Below are 12,253 nucleotides of genomic sequence, written 5' to 3' on the forward strand. Positions count from 1 at the left end.
TGATCGTGATTTTGCGTAAGATACTTCACTGGCCTGGTGAATTCCACCGCACACGTCTCTCTCTACACCGTCGCCCTTACAACGATGACATTGACACTGTTTTGAACGAGAGCATGGCGCAACTTTACCTTCCAATTGATGTGTGGCAACCTTTGGGGACTTACTGAGAAAAAGCTCGGCCAACTTACCTTGTTTGAAAATTCTGCCCTAGACCAATTACGGAATTGCAGCTTGGCCATCTCGACATCACGATCCGCAGAAAGCTCAATCGGAGCTCGCTACCCTTTTCAGGCTTTCTCTTACAACATTTCTGAGCTCGCCGTCGCCATGAGTGCCCTCCGACTGTCCCGAGCAGCGCTACGCGCCAGGTCTGCAATGGTGGTGAAACCGATCCAACGACGAGGGTACGCCGAGGCCGTCTCCGACAAAATAAAGCTCTCCCTGGCTCTCCCTCACCAGGTACGTCCGCCCGAGATCGCTGGCCCGCAAAGCGCAGAAAAGAAGGTGCAGGCTTTCGCTGGAAAGAGTTGAGCTGACAGTGCGGTCGATATCTAGTCCATCTATTCTTCACACGATGTGTACGTGGTCGACGGGCTCCGACACCCAAGAACCTCAATTCGAATCCTCCACAAGTTCCGAGAGCTGACGCCACACCTGTAGTGTACAAGTGAACATTCCTGCCGAGTCCGGAGAGATGGGTATTCTCGCACAGCACGTCCCATCCATTGAGCAGCTCAAACCGGGCTTGGTCGAGATCATCGAGGAGAGTGGTGGAAGCAAGCAATTTTTTCGTACGTTTCCACTTCTGGAGGACGGGGCCCGCGACATGGGATACGAGGATCAGTGACTGACACCAAATGCTTTGCTGGCAGTTTCGGGAGGTTTCGCCGTCGTTCAACCGGATTCCGTGCTGAGCATAAACGCCGTGGAAGGGTTCCCCCTGGAGGACTTCAGCGAAGAGGCGGTCAAGTCACAAATAGCGGAGGCCCAGAAGATTGCCAGCGGAAGCGGAAGTGAGCAAGACATTGCGGAGGCCAAGATTGAGCTCGAGGTGAGAACATCCACGACCGGTCTACTGGGGGGCGTGCTGACTTCGCTACACAGGTTCTCGAATCGTTGCAGGCGGCAATGAAGTAGGATGTTGACTCACTACGCTTTGTACATATAGAGTAAGGCGAAGGGACAACCAGAAAGGAGTGCCATCCGAGTCTCAGATGACTTGAATCGATCCATTCCGTGTGCTACCTGACTCTGTTCACTTGTCTTTCTCTCCGTTTAGCAGTGCATTGCCTTCGCGTGCGGGAGACACGTCGAGCCAAAGTCTGCTCTCGCGTTGCGAAGCCTTGATCATGACGCCCGTGGGTGCACAACGCATCTGAAAACTCTGGTCAATGAGGCTCACGCGCCTGCCGCGTCGAACCTTTGCTTCCTGCACCACAACCGCAGGTCAGGAGCGGTCCTTTCCCTTTCACTTCTCTCCTGGTACATGCATTTTCTTAGCTAGGCTTATCATTTACTTCTTCCCCTCAAAGCGTCGCGGTCACCATGATAGGCCCCGTATCAACATAGCCGCCCTACTCATCTCCGAACATGGATAGCTCGCTGAGGTCTGTTCTCTCGTCCTCGCCTCAGCCTGGCCAATTTGCTAATGAATCCGCAGCCCGCAAGACGGCACGGTGGCGAACCGTGTTCGAGTCTTCCAGGGCGTCCAGCAGCTCAAGACAGATTTCCCCCCCTTCACTCTGCCTCCTCGCGTCGTCACCCGACCCCGAGACTCCAGTCTCTCCTCTGGTCCAGGGCGGAGGGAAGACTCCGATTTCGCTCCTCCGACTGGACGAGCGTGCAGGGATGGCAGCGAAGGTATCAGCGGAGACGGACGTCGTCCCGTGGCCTCCGTCCTCTACAACGGGGTAAAACTTCGCGGGCAAGGAGACAGCCACCAGATTGTTCCTCTGCGGCCTTTCACCAGCTTGGACGGGCCCGGTGATGAAAGAGCCCCTGCCCACCGGCCAGCCCTGCGCCAAGTCGGCCATCCACTCCGTCGGCAACATCGCTCAATGGAGAACGTGGGTGACGATCCTGCACTGGAGATTGCCATGGCGAGATCTCGACTTCGCTCCGTTGCCCCGAAGCAACAGGTCGTCCGGGAAGAGCCATCGCGCGGCCGATCGCACACGATGGACGAGTTGAATAACATGTTGGATGATGCAATCAAGAATAGCTCACCCAAACCCGATGTCACTTCCACCGAGCAGCCTGGCAATCTCGCCCCAAAGCCCGGTTTTGTCCTCCGTCGAGCATCCACCCGGCAAGATCGTCGTCCCTCGCAGTCTCGTCCTCGATCCACTCGCAGAAGCACCGAATCCGTCGCGCCGCGTAGCAGCGAGGAATCGACGAGAGTCGAGTACGAGGGGGGAAAGGAGACGGAGCGGCCAAAACAGCACGACGCGGCCGGCAAAGAGCCTCACGAGCCAGTGTCTCCTGCGGCTCCGCGGTTGAACGCAGTTGCAGATCCAGCCGGTGAACTGAGTCCTGTCAAGCAGAGAGCTGCCATGTTCGAGAGCCTCAGCAAAAAGCCCACCGGTCACGACCAAGTTTGTCAACATTTTGGGCACGAACATAAGGCCCCGCACCAGCATCAGCACCACCACCCTCCTCCACGCAAAGAGACCAAGAAGATCCACCGTATCAAGTTTGGAGACACGATTGAAGAAAGACCGGGCACCCCCTTGATTCCCTTGACGCTGCCGACCCTCGTCACGCAAGAAAAAACCAGCAGACCTCCTAGCACAATGAGACAAGAGCACGCCGACGTCGAACTCCCCGGGCCCGTCGAAGAAGAGCCGGCGAGCGACGATGTTTTTAAGGAGGAGAGGAAGCCTTCATTGAGCTGGCCTTTCCGATGGAGCATTTTTAACAAGGGAGCCTCTGTGCCACCTCAGGAGACCGACACACCTTCCGGTGATGCGGAGGCGAAGGACGAACACTATCCCACCACTCGGCATAGTATTGTCAGGAGCAAAGTTCAGGATCTGTTACAAGCTGCGAATGAGAAGGACGGTGCAGAGCAGCGACGCCGAGACGTAGAGAGGGAACGTCTCCGCCGAAGATCAACCCAAGCTCAACCACCGCGAAGGCACACCGAAGCAAATCGCGACGAGACGAGGCAGGAGAGAGCCGCCGAACCCGACCCAGTGGAGTCTCCGAGCAAGGAGCTTCTTGAAAGCCTGAAAATCCCCGCAGAGACGGGCGACAACAAGCTGACCCCCAGGACCCCTCTTCAACGTGCCATGTCGGAAAAACAGGTGTTGGCGCCACCCACGCGGGCTGATCCAGACAGTGAATCAGGAAGTCCACGGAAACCTCCGCCTCAGACCCTCATTCGTGGAAGATCCATCTCCACCCATCGGCCATCCCTTGGGGAACACAAACGCTCCGTGCAGCAGCAGTTCAGCCTGAGTCCGGGGCCAAGCCGCAGTGGATCGAAACAACGGCAGGGCGTCAAGGTGGAGGTGGAGATCCGTGACAGCCCCGAGCGCGAGGCTAGGGACAGGGGGGACAAGATTGTCATCATCAGGGCCGATGTTTCTGAGATGGACGATGAAGGGAGATGATCGGGAGCGGTGGATAAATTGGCCGGACACTTTATCACGACGTATGGCTTTGGTGGACGAGACAGGGTAGGAGAGTGCATAGGATAAGTGGTGATTGACATGGGTACTGCTAGGCAAGAAAGAAAGAGGAGAAGTTATTGTCGGTTTGGTATAGGTATAGTTATCTCTTGACAAGCACAAGTACGGCATGGGCATGCCTTTGAGCATGGATCGACTTACAGGACGGGATGGCAAGCAATGTCCGATTGTATCGTTCAATTGAGAGTGCTTCGTAGGTACAATCACGGATCGCCGCGTTGGATTGTACGGGACCGGCTCGACTACGAGGGTGGAGCACAGTTGGCAATTGACATTGCCGTCAATTGAATTCCATGCTATACTCGATTGATTCTCGCTCGTTCTTTCACTTGTGCTCATCCACGCCCTCATCCGAGTCATCTTTCGGGTCTGTCTCCCCTCGCTCGCTCCGCCGCCTCCACTTCCGCGCCCAGGCCGTCGTTGCCTTTCCGACCCCCGAGAATCCCCCTTTCCCTTTATTCGAGGAGTTTCTTGAGGTCGGGGCGCCGGTCGATCTCCTCGACCATCTTGCGGAAGTTGTCGTCGTGGTGCTCGTAGGCCTGCGCCTTGAAGAAGGGCATGTTGTCGCGCAGCCAGGAGGACTCGGAGCCGGCCTTGTGTTGTTTGTGAGTGTGATAGATCGATAGATCGATAGATAGATGAATGATGATGATGATGATGAAGAGACGGGACAGGACAGGACGAGGACTGACAAAAAAAAAAGGCAAAAACCACCAAGTGAAGGAAAAAGAACTACTCAGGGCACAAAAACCACTCACATCCGGAATCGTCACGCCGTTCTCCCTCGCCGCGATCATGGGGTAAAACACAATGAAATGCATCTTCTTGGCCGCCCGCTCGGCCTGGTCCCGCGCGGTGGTGCCGGCCGCGGCGGCGGCCCCCATGCCCACGGCCTGGTCCCACTCGGCCTCGAGCTGGGCCGCGAGGTCGTCGAACACGGCCTTGGTGCGGGCGGGCGACGTGCGCACCATGGCCAGGAGGCGGTTCGGGCCCGCGTGGTCGTGCGCCACGGGCTCGCCGGCCAGGAAGTACGTGTTGGCCTCGTCGTCGGCGGCGTCGGCACCAGCACCGCCGTGAGAAGTGGAGGTTGAGGTTGAGGTAGAAGTGGGCGGCGGTGGCGGCGGATTGGAGAGTCGGTGGAAGCTGACGTTGACAAACAGCGACGGCGTCAGGAAGGTCGTCGAGTGCAGTCGCGTGATGGCCTGGGCGAAGCGGTGTTTTTGGGCCCGCGTGAGCGGGTACGTGTGTTGGACCTGTACACCGGGTGGGGTTGTGAGTAAGGTATCCTAGCCAGGCTGGTGGTGGTGGTGGTGGTGGTGACGTATGGAGAGGGCCGCTTGACGGGGGAGGAGGAGGAGGAGGAGATGATGAAGACAACGAAGATGGGATGGCTCGAGAGCGTAGAGGGGAGAGGGGAGAGGATGAGAAAGGACAGGGGGAGAAGGGCTTTCCGCCTCCCAATGGATAGAGCAGATGTGCCGGTGGTGAGAGGTGAGCGCAAGGAATGCAACAAGTCAAGACCGAGGGGACCTTGAGAACCTCTCCCTCGACGAGGCTGAACCAGCTCTCTTCCCCCCCAAAAGGGGAGACATGGATGCGGAAGATACCATCGGGTAAGCAAATACGAAAGGAGATGGGCATGTATAGAACACAACTTCGACCAGCACAAGCACAAATGCAAGCACAAGCACGTGTCGAGTATTCGTTGCAGAGGGACTCTGCTGGACTCACCTCGTAGAAAGGCATCTTGATCGTGCTTGAGTGCCTCCTCGTTCCTCTCAAAAGCGATAACTCGGTTCAGGGATGGGACGTCGGTGCACGATCCCCAAGAAAGATGGAGGGAGTCAAAGAGGGAGTGAAAGGGACAGGATCCGAATCGAAGAGAGCGGGAGATGGGCGCGAGAGACTGAGGGCGGACAGAAACAATTCTCACTCAACATCCTTAGTGACTTACATCCCATATATATATATACACTTCGCGCAGCGTATATTTCTCCACCATGTTGAATATTAATCAAGAGTCAAGGACCATCCGCAGCCCTACTCGTTATTGGCGAGGGTCCATGATGTACGGAGGCCTCAGCACTTCGCGGGAGCACTTCCTTCTCCCCCAATGACGCGTTCGATGTCGACCGCATTCGTGGGGTAAGACAGGAGAGATACGCCCGTCACAGATCCATCCCACTAGCACTCTAGCCCCAAGCACTCCGCACGCCCGTCTGCCCTCGATCTACCCGTTGCCGCCGAGGGATCCAAGGGGAGGGGGAGATACTTCGCAGATATCTCGGGATATCACGTCGAGACGCAGATGTGATTTGTAGTGCTTAGTACTCGTCGAGGAGCTGCCCGGGCAGGGACACGAAACTCTCGAAAAGGAAAATCGAATGCTGCCTGCAGCCTTGTGGTTCGTTCACCAGCTATCGACGTGGCAGCGCGTGACTCTCGCGGAAATCGAGGAGAGCAGTGATTGATTGACATGGCATAGATGGCATACGCCACAAAGGCCGTCTGAAATTGTGACTTTCTTTCTATCAATGACAGCAGGCTGTTCTTGACAGGATCTACATGAATTCCCGACAAACTGGGCGCCGAACTCCTGTATCCCGGTCAACTACTCACACAATCAGGCTCTGCTTTGTCTTATGCGGTCGAATTGCCGCATGTCGCATGTCGCATGTCGTTGCCACCACGCATTGTTTCCTTCTGTTCCACTGTATCTTGTGTTTTGGAAATGTGGGTATACCAAAATCCAACGCTGCCGTCCCTCACACTCCTCCGTCCTGTCTGCGTCACTGTTCACTTGCTCTTCCTCGCCTCCTGAAAACTCCCTTGATCGTGTTTGCAGTGATAGGTGTGGTGACCAAAGCACACAAGATGCCGAAGAACAAGAATATCCCCAGAGCGATGTAGATGCCCGTGGTGTAGGCAGAGGACGGTGGTGAGGCGAGGGTGTTCACAGTGGAGGACGTAGATGAGGCGGTCGACGTGGGTGAGGAAGTGAAAGATACAGTGGAGCTGGGCGACGGGAAGGGCGACGACATAACCACGGTGGTCATGGACAGAGATGTCGCCTGCACAGACAAGGTAGACGGTGACAGAGGAGTCGGGCTTGAGGTTTCGACTGCTGTCGAGCCTGCACTTGTGCTGAGATCGACCTCATTCACAGTTGAGGGCGACGGATCTGGATTTTGTGAATCTTCACTTTGCCATTGGGTGCTCGGGGTCTCCATTGGGACGGTATCTGTGGTGCTGGGCTGGGAGATAATCGTGGTGGCAATGATCTCCACCGCTGTTCTAGTGAACCTGGGTCTGGTGTGTGACTTCAGGGCCGTGGCGACCACGCGGTGACTGGAGGGACGGTCAGTCAGAGAGCAGGAGATTGGGTCGTCGTCGCGGATTCGTGCCATCGTGGGTCTGACGGACTGTCAGGGTGGGCTTCACAGGGAAGGCACAGCTCGGCGAAATGTGACGAGGAAGTCGCGTCGAAAGATGAATGGGGATGTGGTTGAGATTGCCTGACTCCGTCCTGGCGGTCTCTTTTTGCAATGACAGCGATTGAGTGGTGAGCTCAAAGTGAGCGCGACCTGGGCGAACACAGGATGGGAGTGACCCCGGCAACACGGTGACCTGTGTTGAGCTGATGGTACAACGGCACCGAAGAAATGAGGGCGAGAGGACGGGACGATCATAATAGAAAGTGGAAGAGAAAGTCGACGCCCAAGGAGCCCACCTGTGCCATGGCAACAGCTGTGAGTGAATTGAGGTCATGAGGTTGGGTATCTAGCGATAAGTGAATCGACACATGAACGCACCCACTTTCAAGCAGAGGCCCGCTGGTAAAACTGCAGATTCATTCAATGCCACCCTTTTGTAATACGGTCGCTTGCATCACGGGTTACTCATTAAGCCCGCTCGAGGGACGAACACTAGGCATCCTGCTCGAGAGCGACGTCTGTCGCCGTGGCCGGGGCGGCAGTCTCGTGAGCTTCACCAGCCTCGCCCTCACCAGCCTGCCCGGTTGGGCCAGGGCTTTCTGTTACCGGCTCGCCTGAAGCCGGCTGACCCTTGAGAGGAGCCTCGTCTTCGGCGTCCATTTGTAATAAGAACGTTTCCCACAGTTCAATCAGCTGTTGGCCGTGTTAGCAAACGTCACCGCCCTCTGGGACAGACGAACGTACCTCTTTCTGAGCCTCGACAGCACCCTCCAAAAACGTCTCCACGCCACTCTTGAAATCTTCCACCTTCTCCCGCTCAAATCTTTCCAGTTCTCCCCTCATCAACCGACCCATATCTTCAAACAATAATCGGGCTTGGTGTGCCTTCTTCTCTGCGTCGCTAACGCCGGCGCCGACTTCGTTCAGCTTGTCCTGTTGGCTTTTGCCCTGCCGGAGAAGCTTCTCGTGGGCGCTCCGCCGTTTGGCCAGTTCGCTCTCTGCGGCGTGCCACGAATGGAATGCCTTCTGCCGCTGAGTGAAAGCCTGCTTGACACTGCCGATAAGTCTGATATACTCGTCCACGGTAATCCCGAGAGTCAAAACATCTTGTTGTGCCTGTCTTTCGTAGAGCTCCCGGATCCTCATCTGCACATCCGACAGCCCTTGCAACGGACCGGAGAAGGCGGGCGAGAGGTCGACCTGAGCGAGGCTGTTGACCGACGCGGCGAACTCGCCTGCCGCGGCAGCAAGACCCTTTCTCTGGTCCACGACGGCGTCGACGGCCTTCATCAACGCCTTCAATTGGTTTTCCAGGGCGTCCAGGTAGACTCTGCGGTCGTGGAACCAATCGTCGTGCTCGACGAATTTGCCGCTCGACGAACCGACGTTGATCCCAATGGCACTCAGCATACCCTTGTTCTGGCCCAGGTCCGGTTCCCGGTTCTCCTTGTTCTTGACGTCAATGTTGAAAGCGTCGCTTTCGAGGAAGATCTTGAGGTCGGCATCGTGGTGGAGGATCGGATGCGCGGCGATCTTGTTGAGCATTCGCTCCAACGCCTGGCGCCTCGACTCGACAAATTCGCTATCAAACCTACCCACGGCTTGCTTCTCGGGAGGCGGCGGGACGACCACGCCGGGGTTGTTGTTGTGCATTGCGTTGTAGAGCCAGAGGAAATCCCGATACCGGCGGGACACGGCAAACTCGGGTTGTTTGTATGCTTTCGAGGTCGTCTGTAACCGTCAGCTGCCGTAGCATGCGCCTGGCCGACTCACGTACCTTTGTGCGGACTTGGTATACAATGTGGCTGCTGGTCAAATCCCCGACCTTGTGGGGATCGCCCACTTGGATCTCAAAGCTCGGTTTGGCGGCCTGTTCCACGCTCACACTGGACGGGGTTTGTCGGATGGCAGGAGCGCTGCTCTGCGGCTGAACCGGCGGGGGACCCTTGGGTCGTCCGAGTGGGAGAGTGGTATCTTCATATTCCGACCCGGCGAACCCAGGCGACGTCGCAGAAGGCTGTCGGTTCACTCGTGCCGCGAGTTCTTTCCTCGGCGGGGTCGGCGCTTGTTCTGCAGATATGGTAGACGCCACTGGAGCTGGATCTGCGCCCAGGGGACCGAGAGGGTCGAGGGAATCGTCCACGGCCTCGAGCTTGGTCGGTTGAACCTCGATCTTGCGGGCCGGGATTTTTCGAGACGATGGAGGCCGCGGGCCGGAGGATGTCTGCTTCGTGGAGGAGGGGGCTAGGTCTCAGATGAGCATGTCGAACTCGGAGAGCCATCACAAGCATATTCATACCGTCATTGGGTTTGGCAGAGCTGGCCAAATCCTGCGGGTTATCTGACTGCGATTGGGATGGAACGTCTATACAGCCGGTCAGCGTGATCAGCAGTAAAATCGAGAAAAGGTTGCTCACCACCCCATGGCGAATCGTCCATCTTTGCAGCTACGAGTGTAGAGAGAGATACAATGTCACTGCAGAGCGAGAGAGGTGGTTATTGCCTAGACCTTTGCAATGCGGAGCAGAAACCAAACTCGCCAATTCCCCGAACTCACGTGCGATTAGCCTCCGCCGCGCAGCCTTGCCGTTCCGTCGCTTCTACCTAACGCACGGAGAATGACAATCTTCGTCATTTTGACTTGAGGCCTAAGAGATCCGAATCGTATGCCGACCTTTATGAGCAACGATACCCTATCGTGGCCGTTTGAATACTTCCGAGTTGCGAATTGTGGCGGCTCGGTCAGTGTGCACGTCCCAGCATATTCCTCGTGTACAAGTAGGTAAAGCACGGTTAAGCTGGGCGTAGGGCACCAGTACCCACCACCGCTGCGTCGGATTGAGCTTCATATCTGTATGGACGGCTCAAAACCATGGTTGGCCCCGGCCATGCACCAAAAGGCCACGCGAAAATTGTAAAGCTCCCGGGCCAACGCCCATGGCGCAATGTGTCCTCGGCAGCCAAAAATGTAGCTTGATACGGAGACCCGTCTAACTTTAGGGTCCATTCGACACAAAAATATTGTACATTGACCAGTCTGTCTTTGATGGCCGTTCTGGTATATAAAATGCCGTCCGCTGCGATGCAGAAACGCTCAAGATTCTTGTCTAGTTCGTCCTACTTCTTCCCACCCTTTTTCGGCTGTGTCTGCCCATTTGGTTGGCCGCTTTCCTGACCAAATGAGCTGACAAAGTCCAACAGGTTCATGTCGTCCTCGGCAAACACGTTCTGCTCCTCCTCAAATGTCGGTTCTTTCGCAGGGGCTGCACTTCTTTCCGACGAGGGAGGAGGGGGGGCGGTGGTGGTGGTAACGGTCGCGGTGCTCTGCTCAGTCTTCTTTGCGGCTTTTGAACTGTCGAAGCTGGTGCCGAACCGGGCTCGGAAGCTTGCCAACCGCCCTGACTCGTCGTCCTCGACGTTCAGAAGCTCCCTCGACGTGGGATTCCACAGGGGAGAATTTCTCGTGTCTCGAGTCGATCTGTACACTGGAATCGGAGAAGTAGTCCGCATGGTGAACGCACTGCCGTCTGACAGCGTGACTAGTTGAGTAAAGGTATAAGGTCGTTTCGGCCGCTTTATGAGTCGCGCATGGCGACACGCTTGACAGACATAGGTAGTAGAAGAGGCAGCCGAAGGTAAACTGGGGAGCGAATTTGGCCGCAGACAGGGACGGAGGGCGACCGACATTGTCGTCTTCGATGATGCTCCCGACGGAGGAAACTGGCGAGCAAGGTGGTCGGTAATTGATTCTCTTCGCCTCGAAATCCACGGCGACCGGTTTTGGACTCAATAATCAGTGAAATGCCGTTCCTCGAAAGTGGTCAATGGATGGGAACGAACTACCAAGTTCCCCAAGATCTCCGCCAAGATGAGTAAAAAGTGTTCGCGCCTCACCCCGGATTGGGCCAAGGGTGACGCCGCCCTGTGCTAGACCCCCAGAATTAGGGAGTCCTGGCCAGTAATTAAGGAGTATGTGTTAAGCTCCCTCTCGGCCTAGGATCCCTTTAAGTGAGAGCAGCAATACGAGTACTATCGTGGGACATCAGTTATGGCGTAGAGTAGGTGGACAGGCATTCTGACACACCCGGTATCCTTTAAGATACCCTGATAGCTAGGCTTAACGTCCTAGAGATCGCTCCCTCCCAGGATAATAGGGCCAGGACTACTCCAGGACGTCCCAAGATCCAGGAACGGCGTCCTACCGCGGCACAAGTCCCCAGGCATTCGTCCTTGTGCCTGGAAGTTTGTTGATAGAGTCAAAGACAGACCAAACACCTGCAAGAGTGTAACTCTCCCATCCACTTCCGTCTCTCCCTAGCTAGTTCTTCTCATCCATCGCAGCCTGGTAGGAAGGTAGCCGAGCATCCCTTCGTTGCTCGCACCCGCGCTGTTCCTGACCATCTCGTCGCCCTTGCTCTTGCACATTCCGACGAGGCTTCTCGTAGTAATCGCGGGCAGCTCCGTTTCCATACCCGTCAAGCTCTTCCTCACTGTCACTCCTGTCGTCCGGTCTCACGTCGCGAGATCTTCTGTCGTCGCGCGGCGGCTGTCGGTCGTTCTGGCCTGGGCCCGAAACACCTCGACCACCGTCGCGGCCGGGCTCACGTCCAGACGCATACCCTTGTGGAGATCCCCACTGCATATCCCGCTCCATGCGTCTGTCGGCGTCCATCTGCCGCTGCTCGTGCTTGTTGTTCTGATGGTCAGCGACAAGGCCGATGAGGCCGCCGATCAAGCCGACTCGACCACGCCGGCCGAATCCGAAGCCGCTGCAGCCTCTGCATCGGAGGCGGCCACAGTTGTTGCAACCATAGCCTCTATCCTCGTTGTAGATGTATGTGTTGCCGTACCCAGGGCCATACCCAGGGCCGTATCCGGGGCCGTAATTGGGGTTGTTAGAGCCGTGATAGGGATCCATGGGAGGCCCGAAGTTCTGGCCTCTGTTGCCTCGGAACATGGTGAAAGAAGTCTGGAAATTGTGTGAGAGTATAGATTCGACCTTTGTAATGAGGATTGTCCGGGAGGAACAAGAAAAATGTTGCAGGAGACGCCGGAGTAGCATGCTATATAAGTATACCGACCTCGTTCAGCCAGCTCGCATTTCGGAATCAAAGGATCAACACCGCC

At 56.4% G+C, this 12,253-nt stretch overlaps 7 protein-coding genes across 7 annotated transcripts; 2 read left to right on the forward strand and 5 right to left on the reverse strand.

Annotated features, from left to right (window-relative positions):
- Positions 1-327: 327 nt before the first annotated feature.
- On the forward strand, positions 328-1,137 carry PV07_11097 (ATP synthase subunit delta, mitochondrial; the record flags this gene model as incomplete). The annotated part of the gene is made up of 5 exons (XM_016398498.1): positions 328-459; positions 556-578; positions 661-791; positions 873-1,051; positions 1,105-1,137. The coding sequence occupies 5 exons, from the start codon at positions 328-330 to the stop codon at positions 1,135-1,137; spliced, it is 498 nt and encodes a 165-aa protein (XP_016243060.1).
- Positions 1,138-1,590: 453 nt separating this feature from the next.
- PV07_11098 (uncharacterized protein) lies at positions 1,591-3,614 on the forward strand (the record flags this gene model as incomplete). Its single annotated transcript, XM_016398499.1, has 2 exons — positions 1,591-1,607; positions 1,661-3,614. 2 exons carry the CDS (start codon positions 1,591-1,593, stop codon positions 3,612-3,614), a joined length of 1,971 nt encoding a protein of 656 aa, XP_016243061.1.
- Positions 3,615-3,866: 252 nt separating this feature from the next.
- PV07_11099 (uncharacterized protein) lies at positions 3,867-5,438 on the reverse strand (the record flags this gene model as incomplete). Its single annotated transcript, XM_016398500.1, has 3 exons — positions 3,867-4,285; positions 4,451-4,945; positions 5,424-5,438. 3 exons carry the CDS (start codon positions 5,436-5,438, stop codon positions 4,148-4,150), a joined length of 648 nt encoding a protein of 215 aa, XP_016243062.1. The 3' UTR covers positions 3,867-4,147.
- A 1,043-nt stretch (positions 5,439-6,481) lies between these two features.
- Positions 6,482-7,099, reverse strand: PV07_11100 (uncharacterized protein; the record flags this gene model as incomplete). The annotated part of the gene is made up of 1 exon (XM_016398501.1): positions 6,482-7,099. One exon carries the CDS (start codon positions 7,097-7,099, stop codon positions 6,482-6,484), a length of 618 nt encoding a protein of 205 aa, XP_016243063.1.
- Positions 7,100-7,618: 519 nt separating this feature from the next.
- PV07_11101 (uncharacterized protein) lies at positions 7,619-9,565 on the reverse strand (the record flags this gene model as incomplete). Its single annotated transcript, XM_016398502.1, has 5 exons — positions 7,619-7,819; positions 7,871-8,857; positions 8,904-9,370; positions 9,426-9,491; positions 9,544-9,565. The coding sequence occupies 5 exons, from the start codon at positions 9,563-9,565 to the stop codon at positions 7,619-7,621; spliced, it is 1,743 nt and encodes a 580-aa protein (XP_016243064.1).
- Positions 9,566-9,870: 305 nt separating this feature from the next.
- PV07_11102 (uncharacterized protein) lies at positions 9,871-10,952 on the reverse strand. The gene has a single exon (XM_016398503.1). It carries the CDS (start codon positions 10,811-10,813, stop codon positions 10,244-10,246), a length of 570 nt encoding a protein of 189 aa, XP_016243065.1. The 5' UTR covers positions 10,814-10,952; the 3' UTR covers positions 9,871-10,243.
- A 492-nt stretch (positions 10,953-11,444) lies between these two features.
- Positions 11,445-12,083, reverse strand: PV07_11103 (uncharacterized protein; the record flags this gene model as incomplete). Its single annotated transcript, XM_016398504.1, has 1 exon — positions 11,445-12,083. One exon carries the CDS (start codon positions 12,081-12,083, stop codon positions 11,445-11,447), a length of 639 nt encoding a protein of 212 aa, XP_016243066.1.
- Positions 12,084-12,253: the final 170 nt, after the last annotated feature.

The sequence above is a fragment of the Cladophialophora immunda genome (assembly GCF_000835495.1).
Source record: "Cladophialophora immunda strain CBS 83496 unplaced genomic scaffold supercont1.7, whole genome shotgun sequence".
NCBI lineage: Eukaryota > Fungi > Ascomycota > Eurotiomycetes > Chaetothyriales > Herpotrichiellaceae > Cladophialophora > Cladophialophora immunda.